Source organism: Heterodontus francisci, chromosome 4 (assembly GCF_036365525.1).
Source record: "Heterodontus francisci isolate sHetFra1 chromosome 4, sHetFra1.hap1, whole genome shotgun sequence".
Classification (NCBI taxonomy): domain Eukaryota; kingdom Metazoa; phylum Chordata; class Chondrichthyes; order Heterodontiformes; family Heterodontidae; genus Heterodontus; species Heterodontus francisci.
The window spans coordinates 86609460-86627748 of record NC_090374.1 but is presented as its reverse complement, the minus strand read 5'-3'; the positions used below and the strand labels follow the sequence as shown (position 1 = coordinate 86627748).

Here is an 18289-nt window from a genome sequence, read left to right as displayed (position 1 = left end):
TAGATGTGCACTCGAAATGCCATAGCATACAAGGCTATGGGCCAAGTGCTGGAAAATGGGATTAGAATAGATAGGCTTGATGGCCGGCACAGACATAGTGGGCTGAAGGGCTTGTTTCTGTGCTTTATAACTCTATGACTTTCTATGACTATGAGAGAAAATGTTTTCACTTGTGGGGGAGAGCACAACGAGAGGCCACCAATATAAGGTAGTCACCAAGAGATCCAATAGGGAATTCAGAAGAAACTTCTTAACTCAAAGAATGGTGAGAATCTGGAACTCGCTACCACAGGGAGCAGTTGAAACGAATAGTGCAAATGCATTTAAGGGGAAGTGAGACAAGCAGATCAGGGAGAAGGGAATAGAGGAAAGATGGGAGGAGGCTCAAGTGGAGCATAAATGCCAACATGGACGGGTTGGGCTGAATTTCTTCAAACATTTAGCTCTTGCAATGAAGGAACCATGGAAGAGATTATAAGGTAGATCATTTCATATCTGTAACTTATCGTAGATCGGGAGGGGAGTGAGCGGTGGCTGGCAGGACTGCAATTCCGATGTTGCACTTTTCACCAGATCACACCTTGGCCTGCACCCCCTCTACTCCTCTGGCACTTTCTCCTTCTTTGAGCATCTCACCTTGTTCCACTCTTCTCACCTCTCATTCAAAAAATCATCATTCTCTACTGCCCTCCCAAGTACGATACCAATTTTCTCAGATATCTTTATTGCTTTTCTCCCTCATCCTCTGGACCCACGATGTCTTATCCTCAATGATTTCAACATTCATCTCAACTTATTATGCTCTCTCTCCTCTGAGTTCACTGCCCTCTTACCCTCCCTAAATCTCTCCCCCCATGTAAACTCCCCAACCCATATTCACAGCCATTCGCTTGACCTTGCCATCTCATGTGGTCATGCTAGTCCCACCATATCAATTACAGATAAGGCCATCTCTGATCACTATCTTGTATCACTCTCCAACCACATCCACCTTTCACATCCTAACTCTACCGCCTTCCGTACTGGTCCCTGGAAAAAACTAGCGCCAATTTACTTACAACTGCACATTCAAAATCCCACTGTCTAGCCTTTGGTTCTCTGATCGCCACAACATTTCTGCAGCTACTGATTTGCTCAACCGCACCCTCAACTCCACCTTTGATGCCCTAGTCCCTAACAAAAACATCTCTCTCTCACCTTGGCCATTCTCCCGTTATAGCCCTCATCTCCACTCCCTTAAGTCTGAGGGACACAAAATTGAAAAGATATGGTGGACAACTGGTTTAGCCATCCACCACCAGATCTGCCTGGACTACATACAGTCATAGAGTTATATAACACAGAAACAGGCTCTTTGGCCCATTGTGTCCATGCCGGCCATCAAGCACCTAACTACTCTAGTCCCATTTTCCAGCACTTGGCCCGTAGCCTCGTATGCTATGGCGTTTCAAGTGCACATCTAAATACTTCTTAAATGTTGAGGGTTCCTGCCTCTACCACCTCTTCAGGCAGTGTGTTCCAGATTCCAACCACCCTCTGGGTGAAATTTTTTTTCCTCAAATCCCCCCTAAACCTCCTGACCTTTACCTTAAATCTATGCCCCCTGGTTATTGACCCCTCCGCTAAGGGAAAAGGTTTCTTCCTATCTACCCTATCAATGCCCCTCATAAATTTGTAAACCTCAGCCTTCTCTGCTCGAAGGAAAACAACCCTAGCCTTTTCAGTCTCTCTTCATAACTGAAATGCTCCAGCCCAGGCAACATCCTGGTGAATCTCTTCTGCACCCTCTCCAGTGCAATCACATCCTTCCTATAGTGTGCTGCCCAGAACTGTACACAGTACTCCAGCTGTGGCCTAACTAGCATTTTATACAGCTCCATGATAAACTCCCTGCTCTTATATTCTATGCCTCCGCTGATAAAGGCAAGTATCCCATATGCCTTCCTAACCACCTTATCTACCTGTGCTTCTGCCTTCAGTGATTTATGGACAAGTACACCAAGGTCCCTCTGACCTTCTGTACTTCCTAGGGTCCTACCATCTATTGTATATTCCCTTGCCTTGTTAGTCCTCCCAAAATGCATCACCTCACACTTCTCAGGATTAAATTCCATTTGCCACTACTCCGCCACAGTCCATCGATATCGTCCTGTAATCTAAGGCTTTCCTCCTCACTATTTACGACACCACCAATTTTCGTGTCATCTGCAAACTTACTTACACTACAAACACCAAGGGTCCCAGCACCGATCCCTGCGGTACACCACTGGTCACGGCTTCCACTCGTAAAAACAACCCTTGAACATCACCCTCTGCTTCCTGCCACTAAGCCAATTTTGGATCCACTTTGCCAAATTGCCCTGGATCCCATGGGCTCTTACCTTCTTAACCAATCTCCCATGCGGTACCTTATCAAAAGCCTTACTGAAGTCCATGTGGACTACATCAACTGCTTTACCCTCATCTACACATCTAGTCACCGCCTCGAAAAATTCAATCAAGTTAGTCAGACACGATCTCCCCCTGACAAAGCCATGCTGACTATCCCTGATTGATCCCCACCTCTCCAAGTGAAGATTAATCCTGTCCCTCAGAATTTTTACCAATTGTTTCCCTACCACTGATGTTAGAATTACCTGGTTTATCCCTGCTACCCTTCTTGAATAATGGTACCACATTCGCTGTCCTCCAGTCCTCTGGTGCCTGTCCTGTGGCCAAGGAGTATTTGAAAATTTGTGTCAGAGCCCCTGTTATCTCCTCCCTTGCCTCACATGACAGCCTAAGATACATCTCATCTGGGCCTGGGGATTTATCCACTTTTAAGCCCGCTAAAACCGCTAATACTTCCTCCCTTTCAATGCTAATATGTTCAAGTATATCACATTCCTCCTCCCTGATCTGTACACCTACATCGTCCTTCTCCATAGTGAACACAGATGCAAAGTAATCATTTAAAACCTCACCTATGTCCTCCGACTCCACACACAGATTGCCACTTAGATCCCTAATGGGCTCTACTTTTTCCCTGGTTATCCTCTTGCCCTTAATATACTTGTAAAACGCCTTGGGATTTTCCTTTATCTTGCCCCCCAGTGCTTTTTCATGTCCCGTCTTTGCTCTCCTAATTACTGTTTTTAGTACCCCCTTGCACTTTCTATACTCCTCTAGTGCCTCCGCTGTTTTCAGCGCTCCGAATCTGCCATAAGCCTCCTTTTTTTTCCTGATCCAATCCTCTATATCCCTTGATATCCAGAGTTCCCTGGATTTGTTGGTCCTACCCTTCACCTTTACGGAACATGTTGGCTCCGAACCCTCATTATTTCCTCTTTGAATGACTCCCACTGGTCTGATGTAGACTTTCCTACAAGTAGCTGCTTCCCGTCCACTTTGGCCAGATCCTGTTTTATCATATTGAAATCGACCTTCCCCCAATTCAGTACCTTTATTTCCGGCCCGTCTTTGTCCTTTTCCATAACTACCTCAAATCTTACAGAGTTATGGCCACTATCCCCGAAATGCTCCCCCCACTGACACTTCCACCACTTGTCCAGCTTCATTCCCTAGGATTAGGTCCAGTACTGCCCCTTCTCTTGTCGGACTTTCTACATACTGGCTCAAAAATCTCTTCTGTATGCATTTTAAGAATTCCATCCCCTTTAAGCCTTTTATACTAAGACTAGTTGAAATCCCCTACTATTATTACCCTATTATTTTTACACCTCACTGCGTTTTGCCGACATATCTGCTCCTCTATCTCTCCCTGACTGTTTGGAGGCCTATAGTACACTCCCAGCCAAGTGATTGCCCCCTTTTTGTTTTTAAGTTCTATCCACATGGCCTCATTTGAAGAACCTTCTAAGATATCGTCCCTCCTTACTGCAGTAATTGACTCCTTGATCAACAGTGCAATGCCACCTCCTCTTTTATCCCCTCCCCTGTCACACCTGAAGATTCTATCCCCTGGTCTATTGAGCTGCCAGTCCTGCCTCTCCTTCAACCATGCTTTTGTGATAGCAACAATATCATAATCCCATGTGCTAATCAATGCCCTCAATTCATCTGTTTTACTACTAAGACTCCTTGCACTAAAATAGATGCAATCCAGCCTTGCATTTTTCACTTGTGCCTTAACAGGTCTATCTTTGCTCTGCCTTCCAGACTGACTGTTTCTCTCCTATATTTGACTGAGCATTGCCCCCTACTGTACCTCCACTCTGTATCCCATTCCCCTGCCAAATTAGTTTAAACCCCCCCCAACAGCACTAGCAAACCTCCCAGCAAGGATGTTGGTCCTGTTCCAGTTCAGGTTCAACCCGTCCAACTTGTACTGGTCCCACCTTTGCCAGAAACAGACCCAGTGATCCAGGAAACTAAAGCCCTCCCTTCTGCGCCATCTCTTCAGCCACACATTCATCTGCTCTATCCTCCCATTCCTATACTCACTAGCACGTGGCACCAGGAGTAACATAGAGATTACAACCTTTGAGGTCCTGCTTTTTAATCTGCTACCTAGGTCCCTAAATTCTTGTTTCAGGTCCTCATCCCTCTTTTTACCTGTGTCATTGGTACCAATGTGTACCACGGCCTCTGACTGTTCACCCTCCCCCTTCAGAATGTTCTGCAGCTGCTCCGTGACATCCTTGACCCTAGCACTAGGGAGGCAACATACCATCCTGGAGTCACGTTTGTGGCCACAGAAACGCCCATCTGTACCCCTTATGATAGAAACCCCTATCACTATAGTTCTTTCACTCCTTTTCCACCCCTGCTGTGCAGCAGAGCCATCTGTGGTGCCATGAACTTGGCTGTTGCTGCTTTCCCCTCAGAGGCCATCCCCCCCAACAGTATCCAAAGCGGTATATCTGTTTGAGAGGGGGATGGCCACAGGGGACTCCTGCACTACCTGCCTGTGGCTACTACTCCGCCTGGTGGTCACCCATCCCTTTTCTGCCTTTGCAGCCATTACCTGCGGTGTGACCACCTCGCTAAGCGTGTTATCCATGACGTCCTCAGCATCGCAGATGCTCCACAGTGAATCCACCCACAGCTCCAGCTCCGTAATGTGGGTAGCCAGTAGCTGCCGCTGGATACACTTCCTGCACAGATGGTCGTCAGGGTCACTGGAAACGTCCTCGATTTCCCACACAGCGCACGAGGAGCATATCACGGGTGCGAGCTCTCCTGCCATGACTTACCTTTAGATTAATTAGTCAATCCCTTTAAAAAATATTAATTACACTAGGGGCCTTGTTCTACTCCTAACACTACCCACTACAATCTAAATTACACTAATTAAAAAAAAAACACACTAGTAGTACTCACTTTACCACTTGAGGTTTTTTTTTCAAACAATAAAACAACTTTCCCCTTTTTTTTAAGCTACTTAAATTGACTAACAGCTGTTACTTACCTAACCAATCACCTTGCAGATTTCCCGTGATGTCACCGTAAGTCTTTTTTTTTCCTCTTTCGAGTCTCAGCGTGCGCCAAGAGACACAGGGAGCCTGCCGCCGCTCCAGATTAGCTTCCTCGCAGGTCCACCAGTCGCTGCACCGCTCCCAGGTAAGTAAGGGCCTTGAGCCCCGCTCTTTATTTATAGCCGCTGCTCCGGATTGGCTTCCTTGCAGGTCCGCCAGTCGCCGCTCCGCTCCCAGGTAAGTAAGGGCCTCGAGCCCCGCTCTTTATTTATAGCCGCCGCTCTGGATCAGCTTCCTCGCAGGTCCACCAGTCGCCGCTCCGCTCCCACTAAAATACTATCAGGTCCTGCTCTTGTCTGCTAAAACTGCTCACTATTTGGAATGCAAAGATAATCCCCGGCTTCTTTTCTCGACTGCAAACCATCTTCTTAAACCCCTCTCCCCTGTCCCATCCACCCTCACAAAACGTCCAAGGAGCTCATGAACTTTTTTGTTCCTAACATCGAGACCATCCAATCAGCTGCCTCTGCCGCTTCCCTCCTTTCCATGAGCCCACCTGGTCAAACTTCCCTTAATACTATCCCCTATCCTAGCCCTGAACTCGCGTCCTTCTCTAGTTTCTCTCCTACCTCCCCTCATGTCCTCTCTGAGCTCATCTTGTCCATGAGACTCACCTCCAGCTCCCTTGGCCCTATTCCCACTAAATTGCTGACCGCCCAACCTCTCCTCCTGGTCCCCATGTTAGCCGATATTGTAAACAGTTCTCTCTCTTCAGATGCTGTCTCTCTCTCCTTTAAATCTGCGTCATCACCCCTCTCCTCAAAGAAACCAACCCTTGACCCCGCCGCCCTTGCAAACAACCAACCCATCTCCAACATCCCTTTCCTCTCCAAAGTCTTTAAATGTGTTGTCACCTCCCAAATCCGTGCCCATTTTGCCTGGAACTCCATGTTTGAATCCCTCCAATCAGGTTTCTGCCCCTGCCACAGTACCAAACAGGTCTTATCAAAGTCACAAACAACATCCTATGTGATTGTTCCAAAGGTAAACTTTCCCTGCTTGTCCTTCTCTACCTGTCTACAGCCTTTGACACGGTTGACCACATCATCCTCCTCCAATGCCTCTCCACTGTCATCCAGCTGGGTGCGACTGCTCACACCTGGTTTCATTCTTATCTATCTAATCATATCCAGAATTTCACTTGCAATAGCTTCTGTTCCACACGGTTAGCTCTGGTGCCCCCCAAGGATCTATCCTTGACGCTCCTCCTATTTCTGATCTACATTTTGCCCCACAGCAACATCACCTTGGAAATATATCGTTGTTCCTTCACTGTTGTTGAATTAAAATCCTGGAACTCCCTCCCTAACAGCACTGTGGGTGTACCCGCACCAGATGGACTGCAGCAATTAGGGCTGGGCAATAAATGCTGGCCTTGCCAGTGATGCCCAGATCCCATGAAATGAATAAAAAATTAGTTTTCGCATGTATACTCACGACTCCCAGCTCTACCTCACTATCACCTCTCTCGACCCCTCCACTGTTGTTAAATTATCAGAGCGCTTATCCGACATCAAGTACTGGATCAGCAAAAATGTCATGCAATTAAATACTGGGAAGAATTAGGCCATTGTTTTCAGTGCCTTTTCCAAACTCCATTTCCGAGCTCCATCTCTTTCCCTAGCAACAGTCTGAGATTAAACCAGTCATATTTGACACCAAGAGATCTTTTGACCTCATATTCTTGCCATCTCTAGGACCGTGTATTTCTACCTCCTAACAGTGCCTGACTTCACCCCTATCTCAGCTCATCTGCTGCTGAAACCCTCATTCATGCCTCTAGACCTGACTATTCCAAAACTCCTGGCTGGTCTCCAATAAACCTGAGGTCATTCAAAACTCTGCTGCCCGTGTCTTAACTCGCACCAAGTCCTGTTCTCCTATCACTCCTGACCTGCACAGACTCCCAGTCAAGCAATGTCTTGATTTTAAAATGCTCATCCTTGTTTTCAAATCGCTCCATGGCCACACCCCGAGTCTGTAATGTTCTCCAGCCCCACAACCCTCAGAGATATCTGCGCTCCTCTAATTCTGACCTCTTAAGCATTCATCAATGGTGACCACAACTTCAGCTGCCTAGGCCCTAAGCTCTGGAATACTACACCTCTCTGCCTCTCGACCTCACTTTCCTCCTTTAAGACACTCCATAAAACCTATCTCTTTGACCAAGGTTCTGGTTGTCTGACTAATATCTCCTTATGTGGCTCTGTGTCATATTTTTGTAATGCTCCTGTGAAGCACCACAGGATGTTTCATGACGCTAAAAGTGCTATATAAACATAAGTTGCTGTTGTTGTTTTGAAGACACATTTGTTCCACATTCAGGTAAGTAAAACATTTTTAAAAACTTACTTCTTTCTTGGGAGCTTCCTAAAGCAGAGCTTTTATAGATTGCTGGTTTGGTTGTTTTAAGGCTTGAGAAAACTAACCACAGCATGCATGGTACATGCTGTGGTTAGATACAATCCAATTTAGCCATCTATTTGCATAGGCAACGGGCTGGACGCTTGTTTCAGACAGGTGGACACAATGACTAAGAGGCACTCTAACCAATATGGTGACCTGTGTAATTTGGTTGTGTAATTGTGGACAAAAATTGGTAATTTGTGGGCACATTTTGCACCTGAGAAATAACAAAGCAAGGTTTCATTGCGCCCCTATAATTTCCAGGTTTACCACTTTTTTTTCTATTTTAGTTCTGTGCATGTGCACTGAGTGCATAACATCTGTATTTAATGGTCACTTTAGTTTGATTCCACGTTGTACCACAAAATCCTTCAGGTTATGAATCTATTAAGGTTAGCAGTCACAAAACACTAAGGGCTGGATTTTGTGCTGGAGGTGGCGCTCCCAGTACCAGGCTGAAAAGGCGGGCCTCTTCGTGCCGCCCCCGAGCGACTCTCCAGTTATTTTAAATGAAAGTTTGAGGAGGTGGGATCCCCGTCTCTTTAAAGACGGGGATTCCGCCTCCAAGCGCTACCAGTCAATCAGAGGGTTGGCAGCTTGGATCTCAGCGGCACAGTGGTTAGCACCGCAGCCTCACAGCTCCACGAACCCGGGTTCAATTCTGGGTACTGCCTGTTCTCCCTGTGACCATGTGGGTTTTCGCCGGGTGCTCCGGTTTCCTCCCACTGCCAAAGACTTGCAGGTGATAGGTAAATTGGCCATTGTAAATTACCCCTAGTGTAGGTAGGGAATATGGGATTACTGTAGGGTTAGTATAAATGGGTGGTTCTTGGTCGGCACAGACTCGGTGGGCCGAAGGGCCTGTTTCAGTGCTGCGTCTCTAAATAAAAAAAATTAAAATCTGTAGCTCCACAGGGAGCGGTGGCCACTGCCGGTACTGCAGCGGCCTCGGACCCAAGCCCAGCACTGGAACCCCAGAACAGAGGTAGGTGAGACAGGGTCACTGGGGCCAGTCCAGAAGGCCCCGGTGAGGGGGGGTGGTGGGGGGGGTGTGGATGGTCGTGCAGTCCAGGGGGTGGGGGCGGTCCTGGGGGGTAAAGTTGTTCCTGGTAGAGGTCCCCCGTGGGCCACAAATTGCCCACGAAGGAGGTACTCCCCCGCCATTGGTAAGAATCCAGCGAAGGTGGGAAGAGGCCCTTAAATTAGCCGTCAATAGGCCACTTAAGAGCCTCAATTGGCCTCGGGGTGGGAAGCCATCATCGACCTAACTCACCCCCGGGAAGATCACTGAGCAGTGGGGAGGTGAAGGGCTCCCTGTTCCTCCACCACCCGTCGTGATATTCTGTGCCCCCCCGGCCTCCGACCCTGCCTCAGGAGGCCACACAAAATCCCTGCCTAAAAGTGCAAATCATTTATAGCCACTCTAAGCATTTACTATTATTTTCAACACACTTCTTTCCCTCCAAATGTATTTAGCATTCACACAAATGACATTGAATGAATTAGGTTTTAACTGCATTAGGCAGACTCAATTTAAAATGAAATACTATGCAAGGTGTTTAGACTACTAAATATATGGAGAATGATGGAAATAGAGGAGTGATTATCAGGTTGTCTCCTAATAGAAGAGTTAGAACAATGTCACAAGTAGTTCATACTGATTGGCAGCAAGCTAGGTTTTCGGCTGGAAAGCAGAAATCGTTCCCTTCTACCAGTTCTTATTTTACAATGGCCCGGATTTTGCGGTCAGCAGTGAAGCAACTGCGCTCAGCGCTGACCTTGAAGAAAATTGCCCACAAAGATCTAGCGATGTCTGTGGCACAGACTTGCCCTTTCCTGATGGCAATTTAAATTTGGCACCAAGTCAAGGAGATCTCCAGGTGTGCAGCAACAGTGATGTCATCATTCAGGGTAAGCAGTCAATCACATTGAAATATTCTCAGGAAGTTGAAAGCACTGAAACCCTTCACTTTTAATTTCAAATTTCAGATAATGCAATAAATGATTATTGAATTAAATGGATTAAAATAGAAACTAAAATAAAGATAAACAAACTTAAAAAAATACATTTTAAAGATATGCAGGATTTTGTTTTATTATAATGGGAGAAATATGACATTCCACAAATACAAAATTAGCTTTTCAGAGACAGTGAGGATGGTTAGCAGTAATTATGAAGTTAGTACGCCGTTAAAAACAGGTACACCTCATTCAACAAAATTTAACATTTTCAAGGGTTTTACACCGAGACTAACAGCCTAAGAGCAGAAGTTCTCGTCAGTTCATAGATTTCCCATTGATTGCAGTCTGGGAAATCTCAACAGCACAACTTATGGAGAAGCATAGGGCCTAATTTTAGCTCATTCAAAATACATTCACTTACACGGAGTTAAAATCGGGCCTGTAGAATCAGTGACAGCAACTTCTGGATTTCTGCGTTTAATTGTGCATGTGCGGACCTCTGAAGTTGGTGTCAGTTTCAGTGAAGTAATGACAGTGAACACTAACAGTTTTGCCATCATTATCACTGTAAAATCTGGGCCAATGTTTGTTGCTTTATAATGTTCGTATTTGTTCCTTTCCTACTTCAACTACAATCCTGTGACGAGAAGTAGTAGACATGTCACAATGTCAGCTGCACTTCTCATGTTGGTGGGTTAAACAGTACTCACCTCATTCTAATAGTGAAACGAGAAAAGCATTGATAGAAGTGGGAAATTTAAAAAAAATTAAATGTAGCTTTTAAGTAATGCAGGTTTAGTTCATTTTTGGTTTTTATGGAACCTAATAATTGAGAGCAGCATAGTAAACATTCACGAGAAAAAAAGTCATGGATTTGTGCTATTATAGCATTAAAGAAAAATAATCTACAGTTGATTGGTAAATGTGGGCTGTGATCACAATAATGAAGCTTGTTTGTAACACAGAAGCAAGCCATTCAGCTCAAGTTGCTGTTTATCCTCTGCATGAGCAGTAGTCCTAATTACATGTCTGGCCTATTCACATATGCCTTTACAAAATTACAACCTCCTCTCTTGGGATGGACTCTCACATATCTTTTAATTTAGCTTCAAGTCTGCAACACATGTTTTAGGGACTGACAGCAGATGCTCACTACAGATGGTCCTTTCAGCAGATTTCTCTGTAAAATGCATCTGTAATATCCGAACTAGAAAAGACTTCTACACCACGCTACATAGGGAGAAAGAGTAAAAGTGGCTTACATTGCTTCACAGAAAAATAACAAGAAATAATACAGGCCCAAACTGTAACTACTCAGAGATCTGTATGTAATACTGTACCAGTATTAAGCTTTTAGTGTTGATGCTCATAACTGTACCTTTTTCAACCTGTTCTCGTGCCTGCTGATTGGTCATTCCAGGATATGGACAGACTCCCAAGCTGAATGTCTCCCACAGGAGTATCCCATAGCTCCATACATCACTCTCTGAACTGTATCGCCCTACATGACAAAACAGGACATCAAAAGTCCCTTCATCTATAGCAAGCATTGGAAATTTTTTTTGCATTATAAACAGTACTTAAAAGTAGATGAATCTGAATTTATTATAAAAGTCTAGAGAGGCTAAGGGAGTGCAGCAAGGTGGGCTAAATGTTCTTTGTTCTTCTCTCGTAAAGATGCCAACTCATGCTGGATAAAGTTCTTCCCTCCATTACCTAACTCAAGTGGCTCTTCTTCATGTGCAAATGTAGATATCAAGTGTTGACAGGTTTTACAACCATGTAGAATATCACCGTCGTACCTGTTCCTGAGCTTATCCAATGTACACTCTTGGAATACTTTAAGTAGGCACGACTGCTTGGCAGGAGCAAGAACCCTGGATGATATTTTCTCTCCATTGCCTGCAGTGCTGAGAACAACTGTAGTACCCAGACTGAAATCAGCTAACAGAGCACAGACATTGGTTTCAGCCTGTGACCTTATTAATCTGTATGGTTCAGTTCCACACTGAATAGAGTGTTTACCAAGTAAGTCAGCAGGGATTGCTTCAGAATTTTTTTTAAATACGTGAATTAATTTATAATGACATGACACAGCGATCAAAGTAATGCAACACAAAGGAAGTATTTACAAAGCTGTATAAGGACTGCACACTGCAATATGTAGTCGGTTAATTTGAGTCTTAACTAATAATTTCTTGTAAACTTAGAAACTTTCATATGTTCCACATCTTATTTCTAGTAGTCAGTGCTCAGCTTAATAGACGAAGTAGGATGAGGGCTGGAAGGGTTTTCAGAAAATATTTAGTGATTTGATTGGTTCTCTCTGATAGAAATTGCTGACTGTTGATGGTTTATTCATTACTTTCAAAATACTAATAAGTTTGAGAAATACAGCTGAGCAGAATAAATCAAATCTCACCAAAAAAATCCAAAATCAAAATGTTCAAAATAAGGTTTAAGATAATAAAGGCATAAATACTGCATATTTCAAAACATGTTTAAAATTAACTACAAAACAGTCTTTTGTGTTTGTTTATATCACTAACATTTTCAATTGAGGGCCTCTGCCTCCTTGGAAAGCCTGGGGTTGGAATTGATAATTTTCACCTAGGGCGGCACAGTGGCGCAGTGGTTAGCACCGCAGCCTCACAGCTCCAGCGACCCGGGTTCAATTCTGAGTACTGCCTGTGTGGAGTTTGCAAGTTCTCCCTGTGTCTGCATGGGTTTCCTCCGGGTGCTCTGGTTTCCTCCCACATGCCAAAGACTTGCTGGTTGATAGGCTAATTGGCCATTATAAATTGCCCCTAGTATAGGTAGGTGGTAGGGAAATATAGGGACAGGTGGGGATGTGGTAGGAATATGGAATTAGTGTAGGATTAGTATAAATGGGTGGTTGATGGTCGGCACAGACTCGGTGAGCCGAAGGGCCTGTTTCAGTGCTGTATCTCTAAACTAAACGAAATTACTTTGTTAGTGGAAAGGAGATGCCACAGTCCGAGTCCACTCTTCCTGTTGTAGACCAGCAGAATTCTTTCACTGCTGGTGGAAACGTAGATCTTTTGTGGTGCAAAAAAGATTTATGATTTTTTTTCCCAAATAATTTGAAAATAAACTGCAGAAATACTTTTTCACAAAGGTTCACATTCTTAGTTCAGAGAATAGACATGTCAAACATACAGAAATAAATTAGGAGAGGCATAACCACATCTGTGTTCTACTGTATTAAAAACAACTATTTATTGACATGTGAATACTGATTATATATTCAGTTAATAGAATATTTTATTTTACTTGTGTCATATCTCATGTTGGAAATTGATTTCTGAACTTATTTTTCCAAACAAAACATAAACGAATTTGAAAACTTGTCACAAAGCCAAAAGCTAAATATTGGCAGCTGTGCTTTGTTTAACACTATTAGATATTATTGTAATTAGTACAAATGTGTAAATAAGGGATGTCAATTTCGGAACTCCTTTTGAGCAAGTAAAAGAGAAAAAAAAATGTCAAAAGGTGAAAGGTCATCGACCTGAACTATTAACTCTGTTTCTCTCTCCACAAAGGCCGCCAGACCTGAGTATTTTCAGCATTTTCTATTTTTATTTTCTATTTGTAATTGCTCGAGTTGTTTGAAACCTGACATTGCAAAGAACAGCACCACTAAAGTGAGGACAACATTGTATTTTGCTGGCAACCAATGTTCTGGATCACTAATGGGCTATTAGTATGAGCCAGAACCTGTCACCACTGCTTTAAAGTGATGAAATGTATCATAAATCACTCTCACTGATGGATCACACCACTCATTTGACAACCAATGGTGGATGAGCAGAAATTTCCTCCAACTGTATACCGGGAAGACTGAAGTCAGTGACTTTGATGCATGCCACAAACTCTGCTCCCTGTCCATCCTCTGAAGCTGAGGATTTAATAAGATTTACTTGTCCCATTACCACTCCCTTTGGCTCTGCACCACCAACTCTTTTGTCCTTTATTATCGCCCATCTTCTGCCTTATCACAGACCTTCCCTTGTGTTCTTTTCCCACCCTCCCCAATTTTACCGACTTAAAACTTATTACATTTCTAACTTTTACCAGTTCTGTTGAAGGGTGATCGACCTAAAAACGTTAACTCTGTTTCTCCCTCCACAGATGCTGCGAGGCCTGCTGAGTATTTCCAGCATTTTCTGTTTTTATTATAAAAGTATTACCGATCCTGCCTGTTGTGCTGTCAAACTCCTGTTCCTGTTCTGGCAAACCACAGGGTCATCGCTAGAACTCAAAAAAATCCATTTGCACCAGAGGAGATCTACCTTTCCACTGAGAGAATCCTACTGATGGACTGTCATATCTCTAAAGTTCAAAGCAGTGCTACTCCACCCCTCTCCTCCCCAGTACTACTAAACACCAAGCACCCATCTCCAGCCTGGCCATAGTGCCTAACATTTCTTTGGCCTCCTTATCTCGAGAGACAATGGGTAAACGCCTGGAGGTGGTCAGTGGTGTGTGGAGCAGCGCCTGGAGTGGCTATAAAGGCCAATTCTAGAGTGACAGGCTCTTCCACAGGTGCTGCAGAAAAATTTGATTGTTGGGGCTGTTACACAGTTGGCTCTCTCCTTGCGCCTTTGTCTTTTTTCCTGCCAACTGCTAAGTCTCTTTGACTCGCCACACTTTAGCCCCGCCTTAATGGCTGTCCGCCATAGTGCCTAACATATTGCCGTATATATTATAGGGACTTTATGAAAAGGTAAGATTTAAAATTGAACACATAAATGAAGGAATATATAATAATCATCAGGGCCACTAATTGACAGTTTCAAGGAAAAAATGGCAGTATATTGGAATTAGATTCCAGGAATGCTAGCAAAGATTCCAGAATGCCATGCGATAAGAATGGAACCCGACTTATTCAGTCACTGGAAATAAGTAGCTGTGGTACTAATACACTGCATAAAATTGCACTGTTTAGATAAAATAAAAGCATTTTTTACCGTAGTTTAGGGCCTCAGGAGCTGTCCATTTAATTGGAATCTGCTTCAAGCCAGATGATGAGTAAATTCCATCATCCTCCTGTCTCGACATGCCAAAATCGCTGATCTTTAGTACATTATTTTCACCTACAAGACAGTTCCTAGCAGCAAGGTCTCTGTTAAAGATATAACATATATGATTAGTAATTCGATGACTGATGTATTGTTCAATCTTACGATGTAAGATGATGTATAAATGTTTACCATTCTACTTCAGCTGTTACCAAAGTTCCCTACCTCATTTATTGACTTTACCAAGAACCAGAAGAGACATGATCTTACTCCTGTTTTGAATGAAGTCAAGACAATTCCCTCTCCTAATATTCTCTCCCTCTTTGCCAATCTCTATTATTTATACGCTAGCCTTTGATGACATCATTAGGAGGCATGAGGCCTTGCACTTTGGCACTCAGCATCATCTAAGACTGAAAGTGTAACTGGGGCATATTGCTTTCATACATTCATTCTAATATTATGATTTCTTTTTATCTCGAAAATCCATCTTGAGTCTTCCTCTTCTCTGACCCATTGTTGCCAAAACAAATTCTTTAATATCCTCCTAGCCAGCTTCCATTCTTCATAAATTACAATTCATTCAGATAGCTACACTTTAAATTCTCTAAAAATATCCTCACTCCTTGTCAGGCTCCCACTGCTCCAGAGAATTGTCTTCAAGATACTTACCACTGGTTGCAAATTGTCCATGGTCTCATCCAACCCTAAGTCGGTCATCTCTTCCAGACATATGTCCCAGCATACAGCCTCTGCTCCACTGACATCTGTTTATCTGCTCTTCCCTGCTTCCTCTATGATACCTTTGGTTGCTGTTTACCCACCACACTGTTGTCCTCTGATCCCTCCCTCTCCAAAATGCTCCAATGTGCCATCCCAAAAAATGTGCTAAAATCCTTTCTCATACACATGCATCTCTCTATAGAGGAAGAAATAGATGGTCTGGTCAGATGGGCAGAAAAGTGGCAAATAGAATTCAACCAGGAGAAGTGTGAGGTGTTGCACTTGGGGAGGTCAAACAAGGCAAAGGAATACACGATTAATGGGAAAATACTGAGAGGTGTAGAGGAAGTGAGGGACCTTGGAGTAAATGTCCACAGATCCCTGAAGGTAGCAGGACAGGTCAATAGGTGGTTCAGAAGGCATATGAAATCCTTTCCTTTATTAGCTGAGGTACAGAATATAAGAGCAGGGAGGTTATGCTCGAACTGTATAAATTATTGGTTAGGCCACAACTTGAGTACTGTGTGCAGTTCTGGTCACCTCATTACAGAAAGGATGTAATTTGCACCAGAGAGGGTACAGAGGAGATTTACCAGGCTGTTGCTGGGACTGGAAAAATGCAGCTATAAGGAAAGATTGGATAGGCTGGGGTTGTTCTTCTTGGAACAGAGAAGGCTGAGGGGAGACCTGATTGAAATGTACAAAATTTTGAGGGGCCTGGATAGAGTGGAGGTGAAGGGCCTATTACCTTAGCAGAGAGGTCAGTGATGAGGAGGAACAGATTTAAAGTGATTGGTAGAAAGATTAGAGGGGAGATAAGGAAAAGCTTTTTTAACCAGAGGATGGTGGGAGTCTGGAACTCACTGCCTCAAAGGGTAGTTGAAGCAGAAACCCTCAACTCATTCAAAAGAAGTCTGGAAATGCACCTCAAGTGCCGTAATCTCCAGGGCTATGGACCAAATGCTGGAAGGTGGGATTAGAAAGGGTGGAACACTTTTTCGGTTTGCACAGACACGATGGGCCAAGTGGCCTCTTTCTGTGCCATAAACTATCTATGCTTCTATGATTCAATATCTATGTTGGAGATATGCACAATGTTCAGCACCATCCGCAACTCCTCAGATATTAAGGCAGTCCGTGTAGAAATGCAGCAAGACCTGGACAATATCCAGGCTTAGGCTGATAGGTGGCAAGTAACATTCGTGTCACACAAGTGCCAGGCAATGAGCATCTCAAACAAGAGAGAATCTAACCATCTCCCCTCGACATTCAATGGCATTACCATCAGTGAATCCCCCACTATCAACATCCTGGGGGGTTACCATTGATCAGAAACTGAACTGGAGTAGCCATATATATACTGTGGCTACAAGAGCACGTCGGAGGCTAGGAATCCTGCGGTATCTCACCTCCTGACTCCCCAAAGCCTGTCCACCATCTACAAGGCACAAGTCAGGAGTGTGATGGAATACGCTCCACTTGCCTGGATGGGTGCAGCTCCAACAACACTCAAGAAGCTCAAGACCATCCAGCACAATGCAGCCCGCTTGATTGGCACCCCATCCACTAACACTCACTCCCTCCACCACCGACGCACAGTGGTAGCAGTGTGTACCATCTACTAGATGCACTGCAGCAATGCACCAAGGCTCCTTAGACAGCACCTTCCAAACCCTCGTTCTCTACCACCTAGAAGGACAAGAGCAGCAGATGCATGGGAACACCACCACCTGCAAGTTCCCCACCAAGTCACACACCATCCTGACTTGGAACTATATCGCCGTTCCTTCACTGTCGCTGGGTCAAAATCCTGGAACTCCCTTCCCAACAGCACTATGGGGTACCTACCCCATGTGGACTGCAGTGGTTCAAGAAGGCAGCTTACCACCACCTTCTCAGGGGCAATTAGGGATGGGCAATAAATGCTGGCCTAGCTAGCGATGCCCACATCCCAAGAACGAATAAAAAAAAAATCACTTGCCACTTATCAGCCCAACCCAAGCCTGGATATTGTACAGGTCTTTCTGCACTTCTACATGGACTGCTTCAGTATCTGAGGAGTCATGAATGGTGCTGAACATTGTACAATCATCAGCAGACATCCCCACTTCTGACCTTATGACTGAAGGAAGATCATTGATGAAGCAGCAGAAAAACAGTTGTGCCTAGGACACTACCCTGAGGAACTCCTGCAGTGAGGTCCTGGAGCTCAGATGATTGACCTCTAAAAACCACAAGCCTCCTCCTTTGTGCTAGGTACAACTCCAACCAGCGAAGAGTTTGCTCCCGATTCCCAGTGACTCCAGTTTTGCTAGGGCTCCTTGATGCCATACTCGGCCAAAAGCTGCCTCAATGTCAAGGGCTGTCACTCTCACCTCACCATTCGTGCCACACAAGTGCCAGGCAATGACTATTTCCAACAAGAGAGAATCTAACCATCTCCCCTTGACATTCAATGGCACTACGATCGCTGAATCCGCCACTAACAACGTCCTGGGGGTTACCATTGACCAGAAACTGAACTTGAATAGCCACATAAATACTGTGACTACAAGAGCAAGTCAGCGGCTAGGAATCCTGTGGCGAGTTAACTCACCTCCTGACTCCCCAAAGCCTGTCCACCATCTAGAAGGCACAAGTCAGGAGTGTGATGGAATACTCTCCACTTGCCTGGAT

At 44.4% G+C, this 18289-nt stretch overlaps 1 protein-coding gene across 3 annotated transcripts in view; it reads right to left on the bottom strand.

The window, feature by feature from the left end:
- Positions 1-18289, bottom strand: part of fer (fer (fps/fes related) tyrosine kinase) — a 409042-nt gene that overhangs the window by 19204 nt on the left and 371549 nt on the right. For 2 of the 3 annotated variants that reach the window (XM_068029798.1, XM_068029799.1), the window contains exons 17-18: positions 14840-14994; positions 11224-11346 (exon numbers count right to left, since the gene is read on the bottom strand). In XM_068029798.1, coding sequence (XP_067885899.1) covers positions 11224-11346; positions 14840-14994 — 278 coding nt within the window. The remainder of the gene's footprint in view (positions 1-11223; positions 11347-14839; positions 14995-18289) is intronic. The other variant, XM_068029800.1, reaches the window with a different exon arrangement.